We start from the raw sequence: 13766 nt of genomic DNA, 5'->3' as shown, positions 1-13766 counted from the left end.
CTTGTCACCTTCACCTGTGTCGCTTGTCATTTCAGTCTCTCCGTTGCTTATTCTTAGGGTGGGTCAGGGAAAGCCGCGGGAAGAATAGTGTCTTGGGGCAGATGCTGGAAGCATTATAATATTGCTTAGGTTTGCTTTTGAATTTCACACGTTGTCATTTTGGCTTGTTCCTGGAAGCCTCCTCTAGTCATACTGTTTATTAAGAACCTAACAAAGAATAAGAAACTTGGAAAAGATCTTCGGTAGTTTCAACAGACCTGCAAAGGCAACTGTATTGAGTGAAGGACAGCTTTTTAAGTGTCATTATCTTTCAAAGTTGTTCAGTGTGCTTCAAAACTGATGTCTAAAGTATTGCAGTCAATTTTAATGCTCAGTTTTTCAGTATAAAAATACTGAATATATTGTTGGCAGACTCACATTCCATGCACTCCAGTGATTTGGCTCCTTGCTTTATTTGTAGGCTGAAAAAGTAGCACGGTTTACTCACAGATGGCAATATTTCTCCATTGAAAGCCTTCTGTAGCTTTATTTTGGGAACTATCCATGCTTTTTTTGATAAAGCTGATTTTTTTAATGTGCACATTCTAGAGAAGCACAAAAACTGTGATACTAGCTCATGGGTAGCCAAGGTGGTGTTCTCCTGATGTTTCTGGATTAAAATCTGCTGGACTAAAATATGTTGGACTACGACCTGGGAGACCAGGGTTCGAATCCCCGCACAGCTATGAAGCTCACTGGGTGACCTTGGGCCAGTCACTGCCTCAGTCTCAGCCTGAGGGAGGCAATAACCACCTCTGAATACCGCTTACCGTGAAAACCGTATTCATAGGGTCACCATAAGTTGGGATCAACTTGAAGGCAGTTCATTTCTATTTTATCCCTGCCTATTGACCACAAGGGCTGGGGCTAATGGAAGTTGAAGTCCAACAACAACTGGAGAGGGTACTACATCGGCTACTCCGTATTAGCCTCTCAAGCTCCAATCACTTAGTCTAACACAAAGTCCCTTAACAAATGAAAAACAATTGTAATCACATTATGCATAGCTTTTTCAAAACTATCTTCCATAAGTATAAAAGGGCAGTTCAAGTTCCTTTTTCTTGTGGTTAGAATTCTGGTGTAACTGGAATAATGTGGGGGAAACTTAGTAAATGTATTGATGGAGAAATTAAATGTGGAACTACATGTCAAACCACAAATCAGTCTGAACAACAGTCTTCAGTACTGGAGTTTTCCAGTCTCCTGCTTTTTTTTCATATGAGAAAAAACCTTGGAGACATCACAACGATCTCTTAGTGTTTTTGTTAACTAAAAGTACTGTATATGTTTATTATTGGTAAAGACATTCTGAAAACTAAAGATAAAATGTAGTAAATTATATGTTGCATTTACTTGAATTACAATACAATTTTGACAGTATAATTATAAAAAGGAATAAATTAAATGTCTGATTTGTATCTCAACTTTATTGGAATGTTTAAAATTGATATGCAGCACCTGCAATATTCAGTTTCTAAAAAGTTTCCTCTGAAGGCATCGTGCCAAAATTTTAAATAATTGGCAAGGAATATAAACATCTAAAGTGTTTTATATTGCCAGTTATGAATCATGATGTTTTTCAGTCTAGGCTACCATTGAAACAATATATGTGGATAACATCTCTGACTAAGCAAAGAGAAGCTTATGGATTATCTACCTTATTAGACCGTAATTACAAGAGCTGTGCCTTATTCACAGGAGGGAAAAAATAAAGTATGCTTATGAGGCTAGATATCTTTCTAGGAGTTGCTACAGTTATTGTTTCAAGTTGGAAGGAAAACATGAAGTCTAGTTTTGAGTGTGTATCAGTTTGCTTAGAGATGTCAAAATAACCTGGAATGGGATGCCAGTCATTGCATTAAGTATGACTGGTAACTGGCATTAGCAGTGTCAGGATCAGTGAGTTATTGTCTTCAAGTGACATTTGAGATAGGCATGGAGGTTTTAACTTGCTCTCATGTAACTAAAGAGGTGCAGCACTGTGGTTTTAATAAACCGCAGATTATTTTTGAACTGAAATGCGAACAAGAGAACTAGAAAGTTCTACCTATAGAGAACTTTCTCCATAGGAGGTTCTAACACCAAACTAGTTTGGCTCCAGGTTTTTTTCTCTTGGCATGCATGTGATGAATTTTATTTCTTCTTCGAAGGTATTTTTGGTGTATGTGTAAAGTTTATCATTTTGTGGTCATAAAGATCTGGTGCTGTTTGTATACTGAACAGGAAAAAAGCAATATAACATAAGCAGGGTTGGACTAAATATTTAAAAAGTTGTGATAGGTCCTTAAGGGTATAACAAAAATTGTGGTCAATTTTGCGTTTTCATTTTACATCATGTACAAGACCAAAAGACTGGTCTTTAAAATCTTCTACTATTTGGTCCATAGTCAATCAGTTTTAATGTTAGAAGACGTGAATCTTGAAACAAGTGAGTAAGAGTAAGTGAGTAAGACTTCTGATAAGTCTTGTAGAGTTGACGTAGATTTTGTGGCAAACTGACACTCTATTCCAAGTGTTTTTAGAGACTGTTGATTCCCCTTTATTGTATCTTTCCTTCTATTGCTTCCTTTTTTTAAGTTAAATATAATTAGAGCTCCAGAATTTGTGTGACTTTCCAAGTACTGATATGCAACATAAATACAAATCAATCTGTAAGTAACTTTAATAACTTGGGAATTAAAGAAGCAAAATGGTCAGGAATCATGTCTCTCATACATAGGTTTTTTTGACACTCGGTAGAACAGTATTTTGAAAATATTTTTTTAAAAAAACAAACCAAAACATCCTGCATGTTACTATAGAAAATGGTTGATAGTGGGTGAACTTCTAAAGGAAGAAAGTTCCAACAACATGAGGCTGCACAGAAGACATTCCTCTGTGCGCCATTGCTGCTTGCATTGGGTAGCTATAGAGAACTATCCTAGTGGTCTTTCTCAGTTGAAATGAAGGAGGAAGTGATCTTTAAGTTATGTAGCGTCCTTCTTTTTCATGTGTCAGAACCAGATCTCAGCCTGGAGCAAAGAACCAGTTTAGATTTTAAAACAAACATAGTTGTATATAATGGATTTGAAATGTTTATCGGTAGTAAAATTCTCAGCTGGATGTTGCAACTTTCTCTGGTCAACCTATCTTCAGCTGTGATGAAAGCAGTCTTCTGGCACCTTCAAGACAAACACATTTATTATGGCATAAACCACTGTGGGCTGCAGTCCACTTCAGCATATGCTTTAAGTATTATCCTGAGTTACACATGTGGTTGGAGAAGGGATTGTAAACAGAAAGGTCAGAGGGAAATGAAATGCACAAAATACAGATAATAGTTTTGTGAACTGCCACTGTTAATTACATAACAATTGTGATAACATAGACATCCTAGGATTGGTAAGCCAATTAACATATATAGTGTGGGCTCCTTTTGGGAGGAAGTGCAGAACATACATTTAATAAATTTTTAGAAAACCTTTGTCCTGATTCTGGTGCTAAGAGGAGAGAACTTGGTGGAAATCCATTGCTTTGCCTTTTTATTCAGTGAGGCCTTTGTGTCCCATCCCCCCCCCGCAAAAAAGCAGGGCTGTTAAAAGTCCCATTCTGACTTCCACTCACCTGACCCACCCAGCCTGTCTATCCAAGCTCATTTCTTGAGTGATGGCGGCATCAGCATTTATTAGGTTTAAGTAAGCTTCGGGGGGGGGTAGTGGAATAATCTCCCTTTTAGCCATATAACTCATCAGTGTGGCATGGTACTTACTGAGATGAGTGGGGACTTCACACACACAAACTAAACCTTAGCACAGTCCACACTCCTAAACACTGCAGTCCAGACACAAAAAAAGGGGATGACTCCTCCAAATATATATGTCACCTTTTATAATGTGAACACATTAGCAAGGATATTTTATAATGTGGAAGCATAATATGAAATGCTTCTTTAGACACTAAAAATAACTGACTATTTTAAATCTTCTGCCATCTGGCGTTCTCTGTATCTACCTGAATCAGGAAAGGTTAGCTACCTGGCAACATTAGTATTATTGAAACTGCAATATACAAGGAGAGGTTCCTTGCCCCAAGGAACCCACAATCTAAAATTTGACTTGATGAGATAAGGGAGAAAGGGATACACAGAGGAAGAATATACATCTATTTCCATTACATGTTTGGATATAATTACAGTGGGGTGTGGGCAACTATGCCAAAGGCTTCATGGGAAAGTTGGTTTTTGAGGAGGGATTTATAGGAAATAAAGATGGCATTTCCCAGGCATAAGGGACAGCAAGAAAGAAAGGGCAAGAAATTTGAGGAAGCAGTTGAAGATGATGAGGTAGAGAGATGAGAGGACAAGGCTATGGAGGTCATTATAGCTAGGGGTGAGATGTGTGTGCTGGATCCAGGAATGGGCAGAAAACCAGTGTAGGGATTTAAAGAGTGCTATCATGCGGTCAGTCTGACAAGATAGATGAATGATTTAGAGGAGAGACAATGGAATATCGGACAGAAGGCTATAGTAGTCATGAGTGGGAGATAATCAGGGCATGAACTAGTTTTCTCCAAAGGGGCAGAAAAGAGGGCTTAGTATTTTTGCAATATTGTAAATTGAGAGACTTGGTGAAGTGAATGAACATAGGGTGAGAGAGGAGTCCCAATTTAGTCAAGTTTGAATGCTTGCTACATAGGATGGATGGTGACACTGCCAATGGAAATAGAGAACAAGTGAGGAGAGAAGGGCTAGGGAGGAGAGGGATGAAAGATGAGAAGTTTGGTTTGGGTCTTTATTGAGTCTGAAATGATGATGGAACATCCTAGCAGAAATATCAGACAGGGAATTGGAGAAGTGGACTTGGGTAAAGAGAAAGAGTTCCTGGGTAGAGGAGTATAGTTAGTTGTCATCAGTTTAAAGATGATACGGAAAGCTTGAAGAGGACACTTGAAAAAAATATATCTGAACGACAGGTTTTTTAAAAAAAGAAATGGTAGGGAAGATGAGGCACAGAGCAAGACATGCACATTTCAGCTGTTTTCTTTGTGGCCTTGCCTCTACAGTGGTTAGCTCTCTGTTTCTCTGTGTAACAGGGTGGTGGGGGAGATGAGACAGAAAAGATTAGGAACTTTGGTCAGAACAGGGCTTAACAAAATGTTGCATATCTGATGCTGGCCACAGACTTCATTGCTCTTCATGATATCTTTTAGAGCTTGTTTTTTCAACCTGGGGGACGAAATGGAATAGAAAAAAATAAGATTGCTGTTATTTTTGTGTGCTAGGAACTAAGAATAGATAATTCAAAGGAGTAAAGAGCCTCCATCACGCTCCCCATTCAAGCCACAAAGTACCATCCATGCATCTGCTACCAGGGCTGGCAACAAGCACCAGTGGCCCTTTGGAATAGTGATCATGTCACCACCAGTTCTCATCCAGAACCAAATGGATGCCCACTGTCCTGTCTGCTCCCTTGCCATTGCTACTTGGGCTCCCTGATGGTGAGGCTGCTGCTGCAACCACCAATTGCCCCTGCTACTTCAGCAGGAATATTTGGTGGCATACGAAGAGCCTTGCCAAAGGCCCATCTAATCCAGCATTCTGTTCTGACAGCGGCCAACAAGATGCCTATGGGCAGCTGGCATTCAGATGAATTGAGTGCAACAGCGTTCTCCCAGCAGCTGGTATTATACAGCCACTGGAGTGGCTGTATACTATACCCAGGGTGGATTTTTCACATTCCACACTGTTAAATTGAAAATACCCCATGCCATTCTGATGCTTCCCATAAGCTCATTTCAAAACAAAACCGTACAAAACTTATAGTCCTGAACTCAGAAACGCTTGCTTAACAACCCTGTAAATTTTCATGGCGATACACAAAACAGTCAGAGAGAATCAAGAGTTCAAAGTCTAAAAAGAGAGAAAAAAGCCTGAAAGCCCTTTTGGACTTTTTTCTGTCAGAGTTCTCATAATCTGTTGAAATTCATTAAAAATCAGCCATGTTCACAGAGGACCTGTAATCCTATTACTGATCCTGCCCCATACTCTGACTTTCATCTTCTGGAGTTTAAAAGTTAAAAAAAATGCCTGGCTGATTTTTAATTAATTTAAGAAATGTTGGCTTGAACCCAATGATAGTGTCAGGAATGCTCAGCAAGAACCAACTCTCAGGGTTCTAAAAACCAGACTCACAGCTGCTGGGCTTGGCTAATAAGGGGTCCACACCCACGCCAGACTTTGATTTTACTTGAGATAGTCATGGCTTCCCCCAAAGAATCCTGGGAAGTGTAGTTTGTGAAGGGTGCTGAGAGGAGACTCCTATTCCACTGACAGAGCTTCAGTGGCCAGAGTGGTTTAACAGTCAGCCGCACTGATTGAAAGTCTGTGAGGGGAACAGGGTGTCCCCTAGCAACCCTCAGAACCCTTCACTAACTACACTTCCCAGAATTCTTTGAGAGAAGCCATGACTGTCCAAAGTGAAATAAAGGCCTGGTGTGGATGTGGCCAGGAACAGCTTTGGTTTAAATTTGGGTGGAAGGCTACATGTGCCTGCTGTAGAATAAAAAGGTGGGGGAAACCCTGAAAAGCAATGATACTGTTCAGAATGTTTTCCTTTTGAAAAGGAAAGGGGCTTCCCTTCTGCCCAGTGCCCACCCACCCAATCGCCTCCTCTCCCCCTCCTCCTCCCTTCCCTGCCCCTCCCCCAGGTCAGTATTGGACTACAACCTGGGAGACCAGGGTTTGAATCCCCACACATCCATGAAGCTCACTGGGTGACCTTGGGCCAGTCACTGCCTCTCAGCCTCAGAGGAAGGCAATGGTAAAACCACCTGTGAACACCGTTTACCACAAAAACCCTATTCATAGGGTTGCCATAAGTCAAGATTAACTTGAAGGCAGTCCATTTCCATTTTCAAACATGATTGCACAGAAATAAATCCCACTGAACTCAAAAAGTATGCAAATGATCAAACCCACCCTCCCTTCTCCCTCCTATCCCCTCCCTTCACCTCATTCGTAGGATACACCCTTACCTCCCGAGCCACCTGCTCCCTAATGTGGTACATGCTCTGGTTCTGTCCCAGCTGGACTATTGTAATGTGTTATATGTGGGTCTTCCCTGGAGAATGGTCCGTAAGCTGCAGCTAGTGCAGAATGCGGCGGCTCGCCTGATTAAGGGCTGCCGCCACTGTGATCACATTACCCCAGTACTTAAGGAACTGCACTGGCTACCGGTGGTTGCTAGGGCCAAATATAAGATCCTGGCTTTAACTTTCAAGACGCTCCATGAGGCTGGCTACCTAAAGAGTCGCCTCCACTCGCACCGGGGCACCGGCTTACAAGATCGTCCTTGAATGGTTCGCTTCTTATTCCCCCAACAAAAGCAGCGAGATTGGGGAGGACACGGTCCAGAGCTTTTTCAGTAGTGGCTCCCTCACTTTGGAATTCTTTGCCAACTGACCTCCGTCAGGCCCCTTCCTTGTTATGCTTTCTTTGGGCCTTGAAAACCTGGCTCTTTAACCAGGCTTGGGAAAGGGGTTAGGGTGGCAGAGGGTAGTTCCGTAGGGGTTTAATAAGTTTTTAAATTTTATACTGTTTGCTTTTTGAATTGTTTTTATGTGGATTGTATTGTATTTTGTTGTACGTCGCCCAGAGTGGCAGATTAACCTCTGCCAGATGGGCGTCTAACAAATCTAATAAATAAATAAATAAATAAATAAATATCCCCTTCCCCCTCCCCTTCCTCCTCCCCATGGTCAGTTTTACCTATTTTAAGCATGATTGCACGGGAGTAAACGCCATTGAACTCTATAAGCATGCAAATGATCAAACCTGCACTCCCCTCCCCCTTCCTTTGCCCCCTCCAATCTGCTCCTTCCCCCCTCCTTCTCCCCCATGGTCAGTTTTACCTATCCTAGCCATGACTGCATAGGAGTAAATCCCATTGAACTCAATAAGCATGAAAATGATCAGACCTGCCTTTCCCCTTCTTCCCCTCCTCTCTCCCTTCCCCCTCCCCTCCCCTCTTCCTTCTCCCCTGCCCACTCCATCCCTCCATCCCCCCCGGTCAGTTTTACTTTTCCTAAGCATGGTTGTGCAAGAGTAAATCCCACTGAACTCAATAAACATGCAAATGATCAAACTTGTCCTTCTCCTCCCATCCCCTTCCTTCCCTCTGCCCTTCCTCCCCTCCCTCCTCCTCCCCTCCCCATCCCCTGTGGTCATTTTCACCTATCCTAAGCATGATTGCAGGGGAGTAAATCCCACTGAACTCAATAAGCATGAAAATGATCAATCCATTCTCAGCAAACTTGCAAAGGATTCCATTTCTTACCTCCGGGTTTAACAAGCAGAAAAATTCACTAATAGGCAAAAAAACCTTGTGGTTTAAGAACATACCTATAGCCCACAGATATTTCTATCAAACTTTTAAAAGCAGGGAAATTGGGCAGCTATAGTGAATGCACCAGGGGAGCAGGAGACCTGACCTTCTCTCTGAGATATTGAACTGCCCTACAAATTTGGCAAAATGCAAACACACTTTGGGTTGGTCTTTCACAGTCCAATCCACTTCCTGTGTAGCTTGGAAGAATTTGGTAACATGTGCCTTCCAAGCTACACAGCAAGTGGATTGGACTGTGAAAGACCAACCCAAATGGTGTTTGCATTTTGACAACTTTGTAGGGCAGGCAGTACAATATCTCAGAGAGGAGGTCAGGTCTCCTGCTCCCCTGGTGCATTCCCTAGAGCTGCCCAATTTCCCTGCTTTTTAAAGTTTGATAGAAATATCTGTTGGCTATAGGTATGTTCTTAAACCACAAGGTTTTTTGCCTATTAGTGAATTTAGAGGCATACTGCCTCTGGCAATATGGCATCTCAGTGGCTAGCCACAGTATTAAATATCCGACAGTGTGATGCCCAGGGACTATGCAGCGCTGATTGAAGCAGAGGAGCTACTTGATTCCCATACGAAAAATGCTGCTGTATCCTCTTAAACTGATTGGTATGAAAAAGTCTGGGAATATGCTGTTGTGGCAAAACTAACTTATTTTAGGATAAAGCAAGGACAAAGGGCAAGGCTTATATATGAAAAATTGGATAAACTTTAATCAGCATTGCAGATATAGAGGATACATCCCTCGTGTGTTTTGGTTTTTCATTCTTCTCAGAGGTTAAAGTTGAGTTTGATTTAATAAGTTGGAGACTGGCTAAATGATTGTTTTTCTGAGGACAAGGCTTATTTAAGAATAGTATTAGATTTTCCTAATAAGGCATAATGGTATGAGGTGGAACTCTTGGATGTATACACTGTTTGTATGTTTATGAGTTGCTGCTATTTTCAATCTATTTTCAATAATTAATGCTGTAATAGTCACTGGTGGACCCTGGCAGCTGCCTATGCCAGCTGCTGCTGCTACCTACAGCATACGCTCTGCAGGCAGTGTTGCCACATGTGTCTCTTCTCAAATAACCATTGCATTCATGGGCTTCAGATAAATTAAAGTGTTGCATAGAAATGTTTTCTGTTTTCCATTTTTATAGCTTTTATTTTATCAGTGCAAAATGCCCAGGACAAGAAATAACTGGCCTTTCTTGAAGGTCTGTATTAAACCACCCTGGCACAGATAGGGGTAATTTGCCAATATTTGTAACTTATATTTTTCCCCTTACCAGAAATACTCCATTTAGAATTCCATTCTGCAAGTAGAAATCCAGATTTGCCAATATGATTTGAATGCATGATTTGTCAGTGTTAGTACTGCCATTCCCATAAATTGACGGTTTACTTGACAGTTCCACTTTTAAAATAAAATTCCCTTCTTATAAAGTCATTCATATACTATAGCTTATTAAATAAAACCAGAGGCTTTTCCTATATTGTCAGTGAGCTCGTGAATACACTACAAGTGCCAATTAAATTTTGTAATTGGTGTTCCTGAAAATAGTTGCCAATGGGCCAAATACAAAAATCTGTCAGCAACTAATTTTGCTGAAGAGCCTCTCTCAGGTATAATTGAGAGCTAGCCTTTCCTTTTGACACAGACTGCTTGCAAGTTCCATTACAACTGTAATAATTCTGTCTACACATTCCTCTTGCCTTTTAATTTGGTACCAGCCGGTATTGCTTAACGGGCCAGTCACTGAACTATGTGCTAGATTAGGGAGGCTGCTTCCTGATGATACTCCTGTGCCAGGAAAAAAAACTTGTGAAGTGGCCTTTCACTAATTGTGTTTCATAGTAAAGTGAACTGGGGGGGGGAGAGGCATCAATATAAGGTGTTTAATAGCTGGTTTGGATCTGCTTCCACATTACAAAATAGCTGAACTATGTATTTACGGTGAACTTGCCAAAGTGAAAAAATCCATTCTTTTTGACTATGTATTCACACTACGCAACTACAATTGGCCCTGGTAGGGTATACAAGTGGGGTTTTTTAATGGCATTAATTGTAAAAATATATGGTGATTTTTGCTAATTTTGTAGTTTGTTGTGGTCTCCAAGAGGTTCTCCGTAAATGCTTTCTATTGTCAACTGGCTGTAGAATTTCAGTTGTGCATTGGAGTGTTTCCGTTCTTTTAGTAAAAGTCTTGTGGTAGATGTGTTTCAAGTTGGCTTTAAACTTTAACCTGAGAAATTACTGCTTGTACTTTGTCATTTTTAAATAGCAAATTTAAAACACAATTGCATGTACTTTTATGGTTAATATGCATAGCCACACACAGAGAGACACATGCACAAACCTTCAGTAAGGTTACAGCTGTGTTGCTTCCTGAAAGATGCTGATAGATTCGATATTCTGGTTTGCGGATGTGCAGATGTACTTCAAAAGCCTTTAGTGTCACTAACATTAGTCAACTGGCAGCTGTGTACTGAACTCCTTGTTCTGGACATTTTGCCAAGTTCTTTATGCAAAACTAGGTTTGCAATGAACCAGGTTTCATTGTTTTTAATGGGAGCAGTATGGTATACTGTAAACAAGTGTGGCTGTTATGAAGCGCAGATAGAAAATGTCCATAGACTGCACTCCTGCAACAATGACAGTTTTGTTTGTTTCAACTGTAATTTTTTTTCTTTCCCCCTGAAGCCACAGCTGAAATGTTTATAGCTAAAAGTTCAGATAATGTAACTTTCTTTTCTAGGAACTTGGAATTAAAATCCCTAGACCACTGGGCCAAGGGCCAAGCAGATTCATCCCAGAGATGGAGGTGCGTGGTGACTTTTGTTTTGCAAGTACACAGTGAACTTGTTGCATTTTTGTAGGGGGAGGAGGGATTCTTAGAGTCTAGTTTTGGCTGAGGAACAGCTGCAGAGCATTGTACACATAACCACAGTAAATCATCATGAGAGTTTGGCAAGAATTCTGCCAAATCAGAAAACAGCAATGTCTGTGTGGAATTTTTGTATTTAATGGTACATTTATAGTAGCATTTCTTAAGAAGCCCAGTATTGTTTGGATACCTTAACTAGTTTAAGTATGGATTGACTTGCCACTTAATTGTAGTAGACATGTATGTTTGTTTAAATTTAATTAACCAGCTTGTTTTTAGTGCTTTGGGTGTGTGTGAGAGTGAGTGGGGTGTGTGTATGAACAAGTGAACTTCGAAGCCTATGCACTGGCTGATATGAAACTCAGAGGGTAATAAGAGGCTTTATTGATGTGACTGAGGTCAACATACCACCAAGCTTAGTCATAACCATGTTTCCTACTACAGGCAAGTATCTAAATAGTCCTCAGTATTTTGGGGTGTTGCTGTTGCCCCTTTATCGTCTGTCATACTGCCCATCACTAAATATATGCTGTCTATAGACGTCAGTTAAAATTTGATTAAAAGGCTGACACTCCTCTGGAGACATCACTTATTTGTCTTGTTTTTTTACGCTATTTATCTTAAAGTGTATTTCCAGCACACTATTTGCCATATTTGAGGATTCACTAAAGCCCTTCTGTTACGAGTAGCATCTCATTTAGTATATTAAGATTTGATTTGGAGCTGCTAGCTGTTAACAAATATTCATAATAGGTGTCATGTCTTTATCTCTTACAAAATGTGTTACTATTCCTTTTCTAATTTAAACAGATTCTCCAAGTGAGCGCTGAAGATACCCAAATGCATTCTTTGTTTGCAGAGTCTTTCACAACTTTAGGGCATTTGGACAACATTACTCTAGTGATGGTTTTCCACCCACAGTATTTGGAGAGCTTTTTAAAAACTCAGCATTATCTGTTGCAGATGGATGGTCCACTGCCTCTTCACTATAGACACTACATAGGTATCATGGTAGGTTGAACTATGAAATTGGAAGCACTAGCAGCCTTTTGTAGAGCTTTTACGTTTCTCTTTATAGTGGGTATGGTTGTACTTAGGGAAGCTTGGTGACTGTGCAATGTCATTGGCACCAGACTAAAATGTTTGGGAGAAAAGCATGTTTTTAAATCTTTTGTATGTTTTAATAATTTAATTTTTCTTCCTTTTGTTTTTTATGCTTATGTGACCGTACACAGCCAGGAAATTCTAAATTGAACTAAGGGGTATATGTTAAATAAATAAATTAAGTTGGTTAATTTTGTAGGAATTCGTACTTCATTTAGAATGGGGTGATTAACCTGTGGTCCTCCCAGATGTTGTTGAATTCCAACTCCCATCAACTCCAGCCAGCCAGGGATGATGCAAGTTCTAGTCTAACAACATCTGGGCAACAGATCAGGCATATCCCTGATTTAGAAGGTAGATCTCTTAATATTTGTATGAATGTTGGTCAGTTATTGAGGAACAAGTGTGCTGAACCTAATTTTCAGCAATCTCCCTTGACTAGAAGACTTATTCCAAATAAGTCGTCTATATTACACATTTTCAGTGGAATGGCTAGAATAGCAGGGGATTGTTTAAGCTATTCTAGCCAGTAGTGGTCATCATGGTAGGGCAGTAACACTCACCTGATCTCCTGCTGCCTATGTGACTGTTGCTTACTGAGAGCTTGGGGAGGGCCCAATGTAAATACACTGGTGGGAGCACCAGATTTGCTTTGTTGCTGTGTTTGCACCTCAACACTGCCTCGCCTTCCCCCTCTACCTCCCTGTAATCAGCAGCAATGTGGGCAGCAGGAGGTCCGGTGAGCACCCTCAGCGACCGCTACTGATTCTAGCAGTTCTGTTTGTCTTCAACAAATCTGATTGCAGCAGTGGTGCCGGAGAGAAGGTTTCTGTGATCTAAATCTCCTCCCCAAACTACTATCAGGCCTCCCTAGAAAGGAATTGTATTACTTTGTTTATAGGATTTGCCAAAAAAATAAGCCAACAAAATGAACACAGTTCAGAGCTAACGGCAGTTTCAGGGGATGGATTTAGATTAGTGAAACAACATTAGGGGGGAAAGGTTTAAAAAACACCTTTTCCCAGCAGTGTTGCTCCAATCAGATTTGGCCCTGTGGCTGATTTTAACCAAAAATGAGTAAGTCAAGAGATCCCGTCATGCATATCTACATAATTTGTAGCTTGCTTATTTGCAACCAAATAATCTATGATTATATGTTGAGGTGCCAGTATTATTGCTTCAGCTTTCCAGGAAAACTGTCTAACGAACAGATCTACAGTTGTGGGAGGAAACATCTAATGATGGCTTTTGTGAAAACAATGTTCAAGCTGTTTCTCTAGCTTTCATATATAAAAGGACTTGGAGGGACTAATATAGCAGAACCAAACTATCTTTATGATATATGCAAGTAAAAATCGGGCTGCAAATCCCAAGC

General features: G+C 40.5%; 2 protein-coding genes across 9 annotated transcripts in view; one reads left to right on the top strand and one right to left on the bottom strand.

The window, feature by feature from the left end:
- SESN1 (sestrin 1) overlaps positions 1-13766 on the top strand; it is a 67919-nt gene that overhangs the window by 38527 nt on the left and 15626 nt on the right. For 6 of the 7 annotated variants that reach the window (XM_061623562.1, XM_061623561.1, XM_061623565.1 and 3 more), the window contains exons 2-3: positions 11159-11224; positions 12098-12298. In XM_061623562.1, the coding sequence (XP_061479546.1) occupies positions 11159-11224; positions 12098-12298 (267 nt within the window). Of the gene's footprint in view, positions 1-33; positions 59-11158; positions 11225-12097; positions 12299-13766 lie in introns of those variants that run through there. The other variant, XM_061623566.1, reaches the window with a different exon arrangement.
- Positions 2695-13766, bottom strand: part of ARMC2 (armadillo repeat containing 2) — a 98306-nt gene continuing 87234 nt past the window's right edge. The window contains exon 19 of one of the 2 annotated variants that reach the window (XM_061623552.1): positions 2695-3200. The gene's annotated coding sequence lies outside the window, so the exon portion shown is untranslated. Of the gene's footprint in view, positions 3201-3258; positions 5243-13766 lie in introns of those variants that run through there. The other variant, XM_061623553.1, reaches the window with a different exon arrangement.

The sequence above is a fragment of the Rhineura floridana genome, chromosome 4 (assembly GCF_030035675.1).
Source record: "Rhineura floridana isolate rRhiFlo1 chromosome 4, rRhiFlo1.hap2, whole genome shotgun sequence".
NCBI lineage: Eukaryota > Metazoa > Chordata > Lepidosauria > Squamata > Rhineuridae > Rhineura > Rhineura floridana.
This window is presented reverse-complemented; position numbering and strand designations above follow the sequence as displayed.